The following is a 12,938-nucleotide window of genomic DNA, read 5'->3' as shown; positions in this document are numbered from 1 at the left end:
GTAGCGAAAAATTAGTTGATTGATCCCAGAAAAGAAAGCAAAAATGTCAAATTGAAAAAAATAGGGTTGTTCCAATTTTCTCATCATTTGCAAATATTTTAAATACTAAAGCATTCATCAACTGGTCATAAAAATAGTTGTCAGTTGCAACCCAGCTTCTTGCTGGGGTGCTTGCACGGTTACTTGTTGCTATGGGAGGAACGAACATCCAGAATTTCCAGATGTTGTTTGGTTTTTCTATGTGTGCCCTAGAAAAATCCATAAAAAGTTTGATGTTTATTTAATACTAAAAATATTTTTTTACATTTGGTGCAAGTTTTAATCACTTCAGAGCGAAAAGGGTTTTTGTCAACTTTATGTTAGTTGCTCCAACTACCTTGTAGCATGTCAGTGACCACTTGAGGGCGACATCCTCCACAAATTTGATTCATTGTTCTCTCCCTTTGATATCCCAGAAGATCCACACTCAAAAAAAGTCTAGGTTATTATTTAGTTCATTATGTTAGTGCATTTTGATATATTCTCCTTTTTCCTCCAAAATTAACTGAACCAAGATTGTTTTAAATCATTCTCAGAATTTATGTAGATTTGTTACACATTTTGCAGGACGGTTGTACATAAAGTATTCATTCACATACTGGATTCCAGACTTCAAGCTTGTTAGATTCCCACAGATTTCACTGCATACTGATTTACTGTATGACACCATCTCCCCAGCTCAGTATGAATCAGAGGTCAGACTACAGCTGGCAGGATAGATGAGGGCTTTGCCTAGAGAGCTTTTAAAAAAAATTGTTGTGGAAGGTAAAGCCCTCCATGGTGAATGGTGTTGATCCTGGGAGTTCACAGACACCCCTGAGGAGAAACTGTGTGATGGAGGGACAAAAAAGAATGAAAGGGGAAAAGAAGTGGCGAGGTGGAAATTAAGTGAAAGAGGTTACAGCACAGTTAGGAAAGAGCATTGTGCCATACACGGCGCAGACACACCAGTTTGAACAATAGTCAATCTCTTATTGTGTAACGTTACCACAGAGCTAGTCACACCGAAAGTCATTCTACCACTTTTAATATTAAGCACATATAATATACATAATGCTGTAATAATGATTAAATCTTGCTAACGCAGTTTTTCTGCCACGAACATCAAACACACACAGCAAACAGAGTATCGGCGGCATGTATTTTTAACTAGCAGCATCTGTCTAGAATTAAAAATAAAATGTCAGCAGAAAATGAAGCACAATGCTAGCAAACACGTTTTCTGTTCAAGTACGTAGTCTTATTTGCTGTGGAAACAATTCACTGTGGTCTAGAATTGTTGCATGTTTTCTTTATTGCTTAACAGTTGTTTTGATGGTAATGAACCCAACGTCTTCCATGGGAGATTGTGGACAGGTTTCATCAACAGATTGATTCCCCTGTGCAGGTTGCGCTCACAACAGTAACTTCCATGTGATTAAAGAAATAGATGTTTCTGTGTGTGTGTGTGTGTGTGTGTGTGTGTGTGTGTGTGTGTGTGTGTGTGTGTGTGTGACATCTTTTTCTTCCTGCACTTTAACTGCTGACATTCAATAGTATTTGAATGTCAGCAGTGCCGTGTATTCATATGAGTTTTGTTTATTGCATCTAGGAAGAGAAAAACCATGCGTGTATTCATCTTTATACTTCAAGCTTGAAGAACAGAAGAACTTTAAAATTTAAAACTGTTTTATGAGTGAGTGCGAAGAGTTGTCTGTGTCTATGTGCTAGACTTGCGACCTGTGACAGACTTGTGACCTGTCCAGGGTGTACCCTGCCTCTCGCCCTAAGACAGCTGGGATAGGCTCCCCCTCCCCCGCGACACTGAAAGAGGACAAGTGGAAGCGAATGAATGGATGGATGGATGTACACTTTCAAATTTACCTATATAATGGATTTTATGAATATATTATGGAATTAATTATCTTTATCTTTACATTACTGATATTTAGATAGTGTGCAAAAGTCTTGAGCCACTCCTCAAGTCTTTATATTTTCCTTCCTCATTTATCTTTGGACATTGGCTGCTTTTTCACTCATTTTGCATCCAGTCCTTGTACCTGACCATTTTAAAAATTTATTTATTTATTTTTCTTGGCCAACTCATCAGATGAGTCAATGTTGTGTCTACACATAACAGGCAACTTAGCAAAGAACCTATTTTAAACAGTGTATTTAGGCACTTTGTTACTTGCAGCTTGTTGCAGAAGCACGCGATTTCTTGTCTGTGTAGGATCCCAGACACCTTAACACCCACTCACATCCTGGGCCTTCTGACCTCAGGAAATCACATGATAGCATGGGGCTAGGTTTCACAATGAGTTCACCCGAAACCTTGGCTGATTGTGACCTACACCTGTTTTCACACCTTGGTTCGTGTGATTAGGTTAGAGGATCACTAGGGGGCCATTGTCCCTCTTGGGGGAACACTCCCACAGGGCTTAAGTCTGGGACTCTCCAAAATTTGACCTTAGAACTGAAGAAGCTTCTTGGAAGTCTAGACGCTTTTCTTTCCAAACGCCTTAGACCACATAATTTCTTCCCGAATTTCCCCAAAATGCCAAGGTTTAGGCATAAAAAGTATTTTTAGTCGTTGAAAAGTATCTGACAGTCAACAAAGACCTGACAGAACACCTGAGAGATGCCGCTGACTCTTCAGTTCATCCATCTACTGCTCACTGAAGCCTCATCAAAAATGGTCTCGGTGGAAGAGTGTCTGTCACGGAAGGTTTTTTGAGGATGTGAAACCGCACAAAAAAACTGAGATCAATTATGCGCCATACTGAAACTGGACTGACAGTAAGTGGCAGCAGGTCTTATTGAGTCACGAATCCAAAATTGAAAATTTTGGTTCAAATCTCCACTAAGGAGGACGCTGGGACAGCAACAGTGAGTGTTTACAGCCATCTTTAAAACTTGGTGGAGGCAAATGCGATGGATGGTGTTGGGGTCTTGTCAAACTGATGAAAGTATAAACAGAGAAAAGTACCATCAGAATTTGCTCTCCTACGCAATACCATTTGAAAAGCAACTGCAACAGCATAAAAATGATCCCAAACACACTACCAATGCAGTAAAAGCATACCTGGATTCGAAAACACACAAACATTGTCAGTTATAGGCTTCCTCAGAGCCCAAACCTCAACATTAGTGAAGCAGTGTGGACTCAACTTCATATACAATGGAACAAAAGGCAGCAGCAGCCGAAGCTTGCCCACAAGATTTTAGGCTGTGTTGAAAAATAAAGTTGATCTTACCAAATATAAAATTTCATGTTCATTAGAACTGTTTTGCTTTGTATACTTTCCATGAATATTTGCACATTTCAGCGAATCACTGCACTATCCCACTTTCCATGTAAAATATAAAGTAATGAGGAACGACTCAAGACATTTGCACAGTATTGTATTTCTAATTGTTCATTCTGAAAGATCATGGACGAGAATTAAACTTACTTCATTTGCTTCAAATGATATTTATACTTTGATAAATCCCATAACCAGCCTTTGCCGAGAAGCTTTTTTTTTCATATACTCTGAAAATGAAACAAAGCAGAAGAAAGAAACCCTCCCTTTCTTTCTTCATTCATTTAATTTTGATTTCAGAGTATAATTATCTAATTACCTGATGCTATCCTGATGTTTTAACAGCTGTCCTCTGAATATGAAGGGACCCATTTGGTATAGGATGAATCTTGTCTTTCATACAATTTAAAAGTGATCCTTAATATAAAATCAATCCATGTAGTGATGCTAAATGTGCTTGCCTATGCAATTGTAGTTCTGTTAGTGGATGTAGTCTGCCACTTATTTTCTTTTCCTCTCTAACAGGAGCTAGTCAAACACACTCAGGATGCTGCTGACAAGAGCAACCTGAAGATCGCTCTTGATGCCATGAAAGTAAGTGCAGTGCTTATGGTAAATGGTACGTAATCATAGTGATTTTAGACTGTTAGCAAAAGCAGGCTGATTCAGCAGATTATTCCAAACGGTCTGTGCCATTCAGCTATCAATACCTATTAAATAAAAATAGGAAGCAAACTCAAACACACACACACACACACACACACAACATGACATGATGGCTTTTCTGACTGAAGAAACAAACAAGAAAAAGAAACTACAATACAAACACGCATTTATCCATTTAAAGTAAAGGTGTGGAGAATATTGTCATTCACTTTGTCTCCCCATCTAATTCTCAGCACTGAAACATGCAGATATTTTAAATGGGCGATTTCCCCCAAAATGTAGCACAAAAGACATGATACTATCTTTACAAAACGATTTGTTTTACATGTTTAAATTCCTTCAGACTGAACTTACAAAGCATAATATGTGTGTTTTTGTGTCTGTGTGGGTCTGTATTGTCAGGACCTGGCTCAGTACGTCAACGAGGTGAAGAGAGATAATGAGACTCTAAGGGAGATCGACCAGTACCAGAGGTCTATTGAAAACCTGGTAAAATAAAGATTTTTTCAACAATTAGCAGCAGCTGTTAGGATTGACCACATAAGAGTGTAAAATATCACTGCAACATGTTTTTTCTTTTAGAAGACATTCAGTTTTCGCAAGTGCTTAAAAAGTCCAGTCTTTGTCTAAATTTAATGTAGTCTAAGGGAATCCACCACGAAACAGAATTCAGCTCAAACATGCACAATGATAAAAGATGCCACTATATACGGCTAATAATAGAGGCAAAAAGTGTATTTTATGTATCTTTGAGGTCTTAAAAATCCCGCCTTAAACCATATCAGAGATTTAGAGAAAGATAATACCATTTAGAGCTGCAGTGATGACTATCCACAGAAAATGTATTGGGTAATAGCTTACTAAATATTTCAGTCATTCTTCTTAGGTGCGAGATGTGAAGAACTTTTCTTTTTTTTTGTAGATTTTTCAACTGTGATTAAAAACAGAATCATAATAAATGTCTGATGGGATAATAAAACATTTTAGATAAGAATGATTTAAAAGTAATCTGCATAATTATGGATAATTAATGCAATTTAGCTGCATCCACTGAAATATATTTATATTATTGTTCAGCATTACCGCTGACATTAAAATGTAAATTATGTTTTTACATTTCTGAAGGTTTCAGTAGTTGAGAGAAGCTGGTCAAAGAAAAAACAGGGAGGTTACAGAGAGTCGTGAAACCCAGCAGCAGAGACAAGAGAGCTTGTCAGATTACAAAGACCCTCATCCTTGTCTTGACCTGATTGCACATGAATGAACTTTAATCAGTGAATCAGGTGGCAGGAATCAACTGATCTAATCAATTGAATGTCCAAAAACCTACCTGATGTCTTATTGTGAATATTATGTGAAAATTTATTTGCAGAAGTTAATATTTTATGGGGATTTGATTCATATTAGTATACTTTTAGGTACTTTTATGAATATATATTGCATTCCTGAAGTAGCTGTTAGGTGTGATTAAAACCTTTTGCTTTCTCAAACTATCTTCATTTATTTTTCTCTTCTTTTTAACTCTTTAAATTCAACTTTCGCTTGGATTCCAGTTGGTAGGTGCCAGTTCTGCATCAAAATGTTGAATTAATCAGATATGATCCTTGTATGTTTTTCAAGCCTTGAGAAAGATGAACCTTGACATTTTAAGAGTTGCTTGATCTCCAGAGTGTATAGTCTAGCGTTTTTACCTCCTTCGTGTTTTGTTTGCAGAACACGCCGCTAGTCACCTACGGCCGGCCAAAGGGAGATGGAGAGGTGCGCATAGTCTCCAGTGTTGACAAGAAGAAACAGGACAGGTTGTTGTACCTCCAAGTTCATTGTTTGGGAAGGAAAATTAGGATTGCAGACAGGAAACACATGCATGTTAAATTAATTTTAATGAAATGGTTTTCAAATTTTCAGAAAAATGTGGAATTTGGAGTGAAAATAAGTTGGTTTCATTTTTGTAAATAAAAAAAAGAAAGAAAGAATCAGCAATATTGAGTTTACTGACTTGGGGTCATAGGGTTCTTGTTTTGTTGGCAACAAAAAAGAACCCTACCCTACAACAAAAGTTGTGGGATACAAACACTTTCAGGCATCCAAGAAAACGTCAGACTAAAACTGTGGTATCTGATATATTTACCTTCAGAGTTAAGCCAAATACTGGTGTCAGCTTTCTTAACCTCTAAGGCAAGAAAGTAACAACAATAAAAACAAACCTACTTTGCAACAACTGTACGTGACATATATACTCATGTTAATAATGAAGCAATGTAACACTCTGTCTTCTTATTTCATAGGCACATCTTTTTATTTGATGTGGCCGTCATTGTTTGCAAGCGAAGAGGAGACAACTATGAGATGAAAGACATACTCGACCTCAACTACTTCAAGATCACAAACAACCCCACACCTGACAGAGAGGGTAAAAAGGTCAGACACGGTGTACTATATTAGTATTTTTATTGTGTCATCTTTTATTGTGAAATGGATCTTTATCTGTCTGTAAATTACGCTAATGAATACACTAAGGAATGTTGTCATTCAGTTTGGCTGTAGCGTTTATTTGTTTTTTGGCAAACACGGATGTAGAAGCCCGTAAGGTGCATACAGTTTACACACGATGCTATCTTTCGGCTTGTGGGAACATTTGCAGGCCGTATTGTAGTGGAGTGGACTTGTTGATGTCTTGTTGATGTATGCCCACAGATGGTGTCTTCTCACTCTGCTGCTGATTGCTAATGTGAAAGTGACAGCTTGCCAGAATGAAATGGCTCTGTGGTTTTTCTCAAAGAGACTCTATTATCATCCTCATTTACTCTATTGTCTATTTTCCGTTTGACAGTGATTGGTATATTTTAGATAGGATTATTCAATATTTCTGAATTAAAAATCTCATCTGAAACATGCAGTGACATAAACCCCTTAATGATTCTTAACACGGTCGGATACATTTCTACCCGTCATTTTTATCCCGCTTTCAACCTAAAGCTCCATCAATCACATACGACCTTTATTTAATGCTGCACAAAATGACACAGACACATGTGTAAGAATTTCTTTGTCGCAAGACTTGCACCCAAAAGCTAATAGTCAGAGAAAGAGATACTCTGTACCTACCCCCATGAACACACAAGACAGCGATATTAATATCAGGTGAAGGATGTGCGCAATCCTCCGAGGCCATTTAAAGCTACAGCCCATTTTTTGGTAGATTTCATTGAGCACTGTGACCACCGAGCACCCTCACGGTTATCAATGATTTAACACTCAGAAACTCTCAGGACTTTTCAGAGCCAGTCACAGACAGGTAAAGCCCAACCACTTTTCCTGTTATTAAATATGATACAATCAGCTGAAGCAGATTAGACTTGAAAAAGCCAAGAGGTTTGGGAAATGATTTAAAAAGTCCCTTAATGGACCCATGGGCAAGGCACTTAAACTGAAAGTGCTGCTGTGGAGCTATTTAGTAGCTAGTGGTTGAAAAAAAAATGCATTTGAGGATAGCTGATTAATTGAATATGCTTCTGAAGACAACAAGCAAACAGTTGTCAGTTTAAAATTCAGAAGATGTGGTCAAGATCTGGTATAGCTGGCTGGTTTCTGGCCTAGAAGTTATGTTCTGAAATTTAGGACTTTCCGAAGCTTTCTAGTTTCTCTAAGAACGCTCTGTCTCAATGTTAACACAGCTTAAGTCATTCAGTACTCTCTGTGCAGAGCACGTGTTAAAATCTTATTGCTGCTGCTCTCTTGATGCACTGATCTGTGAGGCTGGTGGCAGCCATCTTGGCACAAAGACGTCAGTGGAGACTGATAAAAGCGTTATGGCTTTATGTTAGAAGGGTGGTGTCTGCATTTCTTTTTGCCTTGTCATTCTTTGTCTTTTTCTTCTCCACCTTCATCATCTTCTTCTCTTCTGTCACACCAACAATCTGCTTGTCCTCTTGTCACTGCTTCTCTAAACCTTTCTCTGTGGTCTTCCTCTTTTTGTCTATCTTGTCATGTCATTGTTTGAACTAAAAGAAATGTGTGATTGGCAAGATTACAAATTACAAGGTGATTCAAAATGATGCTAAATAAAATTAAACCCAGACTGTATTTTAGATATTTTGAGATTACCATGATTCAGTAAGCCCTTAGTTGTCTTGGTCAGATACAAGGCATAAATGCTGGTGACGAGGAATAGCACCCATTTCTTAATGTGCTTATTTTCTTTAGACATGGCTCGTGTGTGATGGAACAATAAAGGAAGAATTTGGCATTTTGGTGAATGGGTTTATTTCCCCTATACTGCAGTACAGGCACCACTCTTATGTCTGTATGGCAGATATGAAGCTAATCCTGATCGACTTATCACATACACTAGAAGCACTGTGTCTGTAGCACTTCTGGTTGCAGTGGTTAGCACTGTCACTTCACAGCAGGAGGTTTCCTTGCATGTGCAAGCTTGGCAACAGACCACATGAACTGGACAGGCAACTTTGACAGGGGGGGGCATTTGGCTCAAGTGACTTTGCTTTTTCATGAAAACAAAAAAATTGCACTTGTACTTGCACTGGCACATACATGCAGTACAATCATAGATAAATGTAGCTATAGTTATAACAGTGCAAACATGGTTGTCTTTGATTGCAGAGGCAAAATAGAAAAAAGAAAAGAGAGACATTTTCTGTAGGTGCAGAAATGGATCAGGGAAATCACCAACGACTGTGAGCACACAGTGTCCTCAACACATTTCCAACGTATTTGTAGTTTTTGAGTGAAACAGCTTCACAAGCTAGTTTTAAAGCGAGATAAGGGGTAGTTCTCAAAGTCTGACCTGCCCATCGTCCTCACTTAGAAGCAACTACTGGGAGCTGAATCGATTGAACTCACACTGCAGCTTATCAGCAATATGAGTCTTTAGTTTTTCATTGCCACTTTGTATGGGTTTGTGTAACTTACAACTCAAGTGTCACTGGTCTCACTAGAGGGGCCCCAAGGACTTTATTGGGCAGGTTTGGACCCCCGAGGTCTGTCAATGTGCAGACGGTGTCACTGTGCCTGCATTGGTTTCTAAAGTACTGTATGAATGTATAGTCAGAACTATAGTTGCAGCAGATGGCATATAAGTAAATTGAATTGAATTATAGTCTAAATTAAAAAATGAGTGTAGACTAACTGAAGCTAAGGTGACTGTCTCTCGACTTGAGTTTCATATTTAATAATGTAAAAATTGTCCTGTTTTTTTCATAAAAAAGAAAAAAAGGCCTATAAACATGTTTTCCAAAAATGAAGCGCTATTTTATTATTATCGTATGGTAAACAATAATTTCAGCTTGACAAAAGACCGTGTGGGCATCTGCATTCCTAACTTGAATACAAACTCACAAACTGGAATATATGATAACCAGTAAAACAACAGCATCGGATGGAGTCACTCAGAGTTTACTTGGGTGTATTTTATTTTCCCTGAAGGTTTTTATTCAGCTGTTTTAACAGCCAGTAGCTCAGTAGTCATTCTCTGGTATTTCAGACAATGCATCCATCCCAATTACAGAGCACGATGCACTATTTACAGTTAAACGGATAACTACATTGCAACAACCTGTCATGGTATTGGGGATTTATGACATAGATGAAAAGTTTGTTCTTGCTGTGAAGAAAGATTTTCACCAACCAAACTACTGTGTCCCCCGCCACGAAAGTGTTGATTCTGTGAGGTAATTATTCCTGTATACATTTAGTCAGTTTAGCCCCACACATAAATGCTTCTGCACCCAAAATGCATCAGAAAGAAAAAGAAAACAAAACACACCAGTGAATTTGATTATTTCCTTCTTCTTGAACCCCACAGTGGTGCTACGGGTTCTATGTGACACACCAGCAGGGGCACACGGGCTTTGAACTCTTTTTTAAGACCAGAGAGCTGAAGAAGAAGTGGCTGGATCAGTTTGAAATGGCCATGTAAGTATACAGAGACATGAACACCACAGCGGTGACAGTTTGGTAGCCGTGCTGCAGACACGTAATCACACTGGTCTTATGCGTGGGTGTGTACGCTGTTTATTTGTCTTTGTTTGCATGTGTGTTATTCCAAGGCCAAAAGAGGTGTTGACTCTTTCATGTGCACTGTTTGATCAGGTCTTAGCTGTTACCAAGCACACACTGCTGACAACAGTAAGATAACACACTCACACACACATATACAGCTGCACATAAACTGTTCCAGAGAGCTGCAGAACTACAAAGAAGTCACTCTGCCTCGATGGTTTTTCAAATCAGTGCTTTATGGAGATATATCTTTCATATTATTTTGTAACAGTAGGAAGCTTTTGCGGGCAGATATCCCATCCACATCCTATTTTATGTTGATTTGGAAGAATACTGTCTTGTTTTGACATCACACTCTGACTGAACAAATGTTTTTTTGTTGGGGTTGTATATATATGTGAAACCCAACTGTATGCTGTGGCCTTTCTAAATAAACTTCTCGGTGAAAGTATTCTTGATATGTTTACTGTACCAGCAATGCAAATTGTACAGTACACAATGTGCAGTTTTAGTACTTCTCTGTCTTTCCTTGAACTTAAACTTTATGCAGTGACGTATGAATTTCTACACTTCCATTACCATTAAGCCCCTGGCACTAAAAACTGAATGTGTAATTTCCAAAATTTAAAAGAAAAGGCTGTATCCATTTTCACCCCAGGTTTAAAACTGTTTTGCCGCACGGGCAGGGTTTGCACCTGAAAACAGCGACTTGTGCCTCTGTGCATTGAGTAATGACACCAGAAGGGGCCAATTCAAAAAGTGAAAATTGTACCTACCTAAGAGGATGTGGGCTTTTGATGAAGGACTCACTTATGGGAGCACTCAGTCTAAGTGGCTTCTGGATGGCGTGTTTAATACAAAAATGTTTTGTGTGTTTATTCACGTTCCAGAAAGGCTGCCTATTCCTGCTATTCACGTTTCCACCTCTCATGGTGCAGATACACACATGCAGATCAAAATTAGATTTGCCTGGGCTCATTCAAGTCCTCTTCATTTATTCGGATGCGTGCACTGTAGGTAAAATTGCTTTTATTTCAATCAGCTGAAGGAATAAACTAAAGATTGTTCTTCCCCAACAAAGTTGCTCTGTTTAGTTGATGAAGAAATTATTAAGAATGAATTGTATTTGAGTAAACAGGAAGAAAATTGTTCCCACTACTGAGACGCCCACTCATACAAACGTAGTTCTTACATGTTTTTAGCCATATGAGCAGCATGATCCTGGGGCTGTAGTTTGTGTTTAGAGACAATTAGCAAATATTAGCATCCTCACACGTTTAACTAAAGCTGTTTGTGCATATTCAATGCAGCTCTGGATTTTTTTTAAGCCTACCTGAAAAAGGTGCATGGGAACCATTTTAGGTGGTTTAACCTGTCGACTTCTTCAAACAAAGTATGTCAGGTGTTCAATTTCACAGTAGAGCAGGCAATGTTGTGGTCACAGCATTCAAGTACTGGCCAGTACTTGGCTAAAAAAACAGAATATTTCAGTAATAATGTGGCTGACATGTGCTAGCTTCTACTGTGTGCTACATGTGAGGAAGGACAACTTTGGACAAGCTCTAACCTGATTGTTTCAGCATTTTCAGAACACTCATATGTGAAACAGCTTACAATAGAGGTTGTGGTAAACATGAAAGCCGCAAAGCATATGGTAGCATTGTGATCGTAACCATATTCACATGCATGCTTGTTAGCATTAACGCGCTCTGGTTAAGCACAACCATGCAGAGCTGCTAGTTCATTTTAGTGTTTAAGCAACGTTTTGCTCATTTTTCTTTGTCTTAGATCAAATATCCGACCGGAGAAGGCCACCCACAACTCCCACCATTTTAAGATGCACACGTTTGAAAGGATCACTTCCTGCAGCTTCTGTCATCTTTTGCTTAGGTAAGATTAATTGTCAGTGAGCTCTTTTTGTTTTTTTTTAGATGATTATGTTTTTGGGATGAAGTTCAAACACTCGTGTACCTGAAACAGGGTTGCCATGAACTCGAACTACACGAATAGCTCAAAGATAGCAAACCATCATGTGTTATTTCACTGATAGCTCTCTTAAGATAACTTTCAAATCTTTTTTCCATTGAATGCATGAAGGAACATAATGACCCATTATATATTTTGGCTTTCAGTCACTTTTTCTGGGGAAAAGAAGGTTATTTTGAAATGAGCTTAGTTTAATTGTTAGTAGTATTATTTTATCAAGAACATGATACTGAATTGAATCTCAGTGTTTGACAGAAATCATCAGTTTTAAAGCTGAATGGTACGTGCTGTACCATTCCTCTTATCTTGAGGGTGTTCAGAGCAAATTCTAAATGTCAGTGTGTTTCTTATAAGGGCGCTGTTGTACATGAAATATATTCTGTGTTGTCTCCAGGGGCATCTTTAACCAGGGTTATCTCTGTCTAAAATGTGGCCTGGGGGCTCATAAAGAGTGTCTGGGTCGACTGGGAGTCTGTGGGAGAACAGGTGAGAGAAAAACCTCTCAAACCAATTGTTTTGCTCAATCCCACATTTTGGGTGACCCTTGTCATCACCATCATGCCACAGTTTTGATTAAAAACACACAAAATATAAACATCTAAAAGGCAAAAAAACCCATGAAGTCGACTGAGCACATTTGTGCTCCTTAGAGAAAGTCCTTTTAACAGTTTGGTCACTCTTTTGAGTTTTTTTCTGGTATAAAACACTCGTACCAGATTTGCAACTGTATAGAAAATTTACAGCCATGTGGATTTTCACAGTCATGTGAAAAATCTAAGTACACCTAAACTGCTGCTATAAGAATTAAGAGAGAAAGTAGAAGCCAGTTGCTGCTAATCAAAGGAACTTAATTAACTCATCATCTTTGTCTTAACACAATGCCACAATCTTCTCAGGAGTGGCAAATTCAAGGTCAAGATCAGACCGTTTAATACCCAAGAGAAA

At 38.3% G+C, this 12,938-nt stretch overlaps 1 protein-coding gene across 3 annotated transcripts in view; it reads left to right on the top strand.

Moving 5' to 3' along the window:
- LOC113011120 (guanine nucleotide exchange factor VAV3-like) overlaps positions 1 to 12,938 on the top strand; it is a 50,041-nt gene that overhangs the window by 15,971 nt on the left and 21,132 nt on the right. For all 3 annotated transcript variants that reach the window (XM_026150510.2, XM_080292432.1, XM_080292431.1), the window contains exons 11-17: positions 3,849 to 3,917; positions 4,392 to 4,478; positions 5,703 to 5,788; positions 6,275 to 6,407; positions 9,811 to 9,920; positions 11,796 to 11,897; positions 12,388 to 12,479. In XM_026150510.2, coding sequence (XP_026006295.1) covers positions 3,849 to 3,917; positions 4,392 to 4,478; positions 5,703 to 5,788; positions 6,275 to 6,407; positions 9,811 to 9,920; positions 11,796 to 11,897; positions 12,388 to 12,479 — 679 coding nt within the window. The remainder of the gene's footprint in view (positions 1 to 3,848; positions 3,918 to 4,391; positions 4,479 to 5,702; positions 5,789 to 6,274; positions 6,408 to 9,810; positions 9,921 to 11,795; positions 11,898 to 12,387; positions 12,480 to 12,938) is intronic.

The sequence above is a fragment of the Astatotilapia calliptera genome, chromosome 18, assembly GCF_964374335.1.
Source record: "Astatotilapia calliptera chromosome 18, fAstCal68.1, whole genome shotgun sequence".
Classification (NCBI taxonomy): domain Eukaryota; kingdom Metazoa; phylum Chordata; class Actinopteri; order Cichliformes; family Cichlidae; genus Astatotilapia; species Astatotilapia calliptera.
Note: the sequence above shows the minus strand (reverse complement) of the source record. Positions and strands in the feature narration are given on the sequence as shown.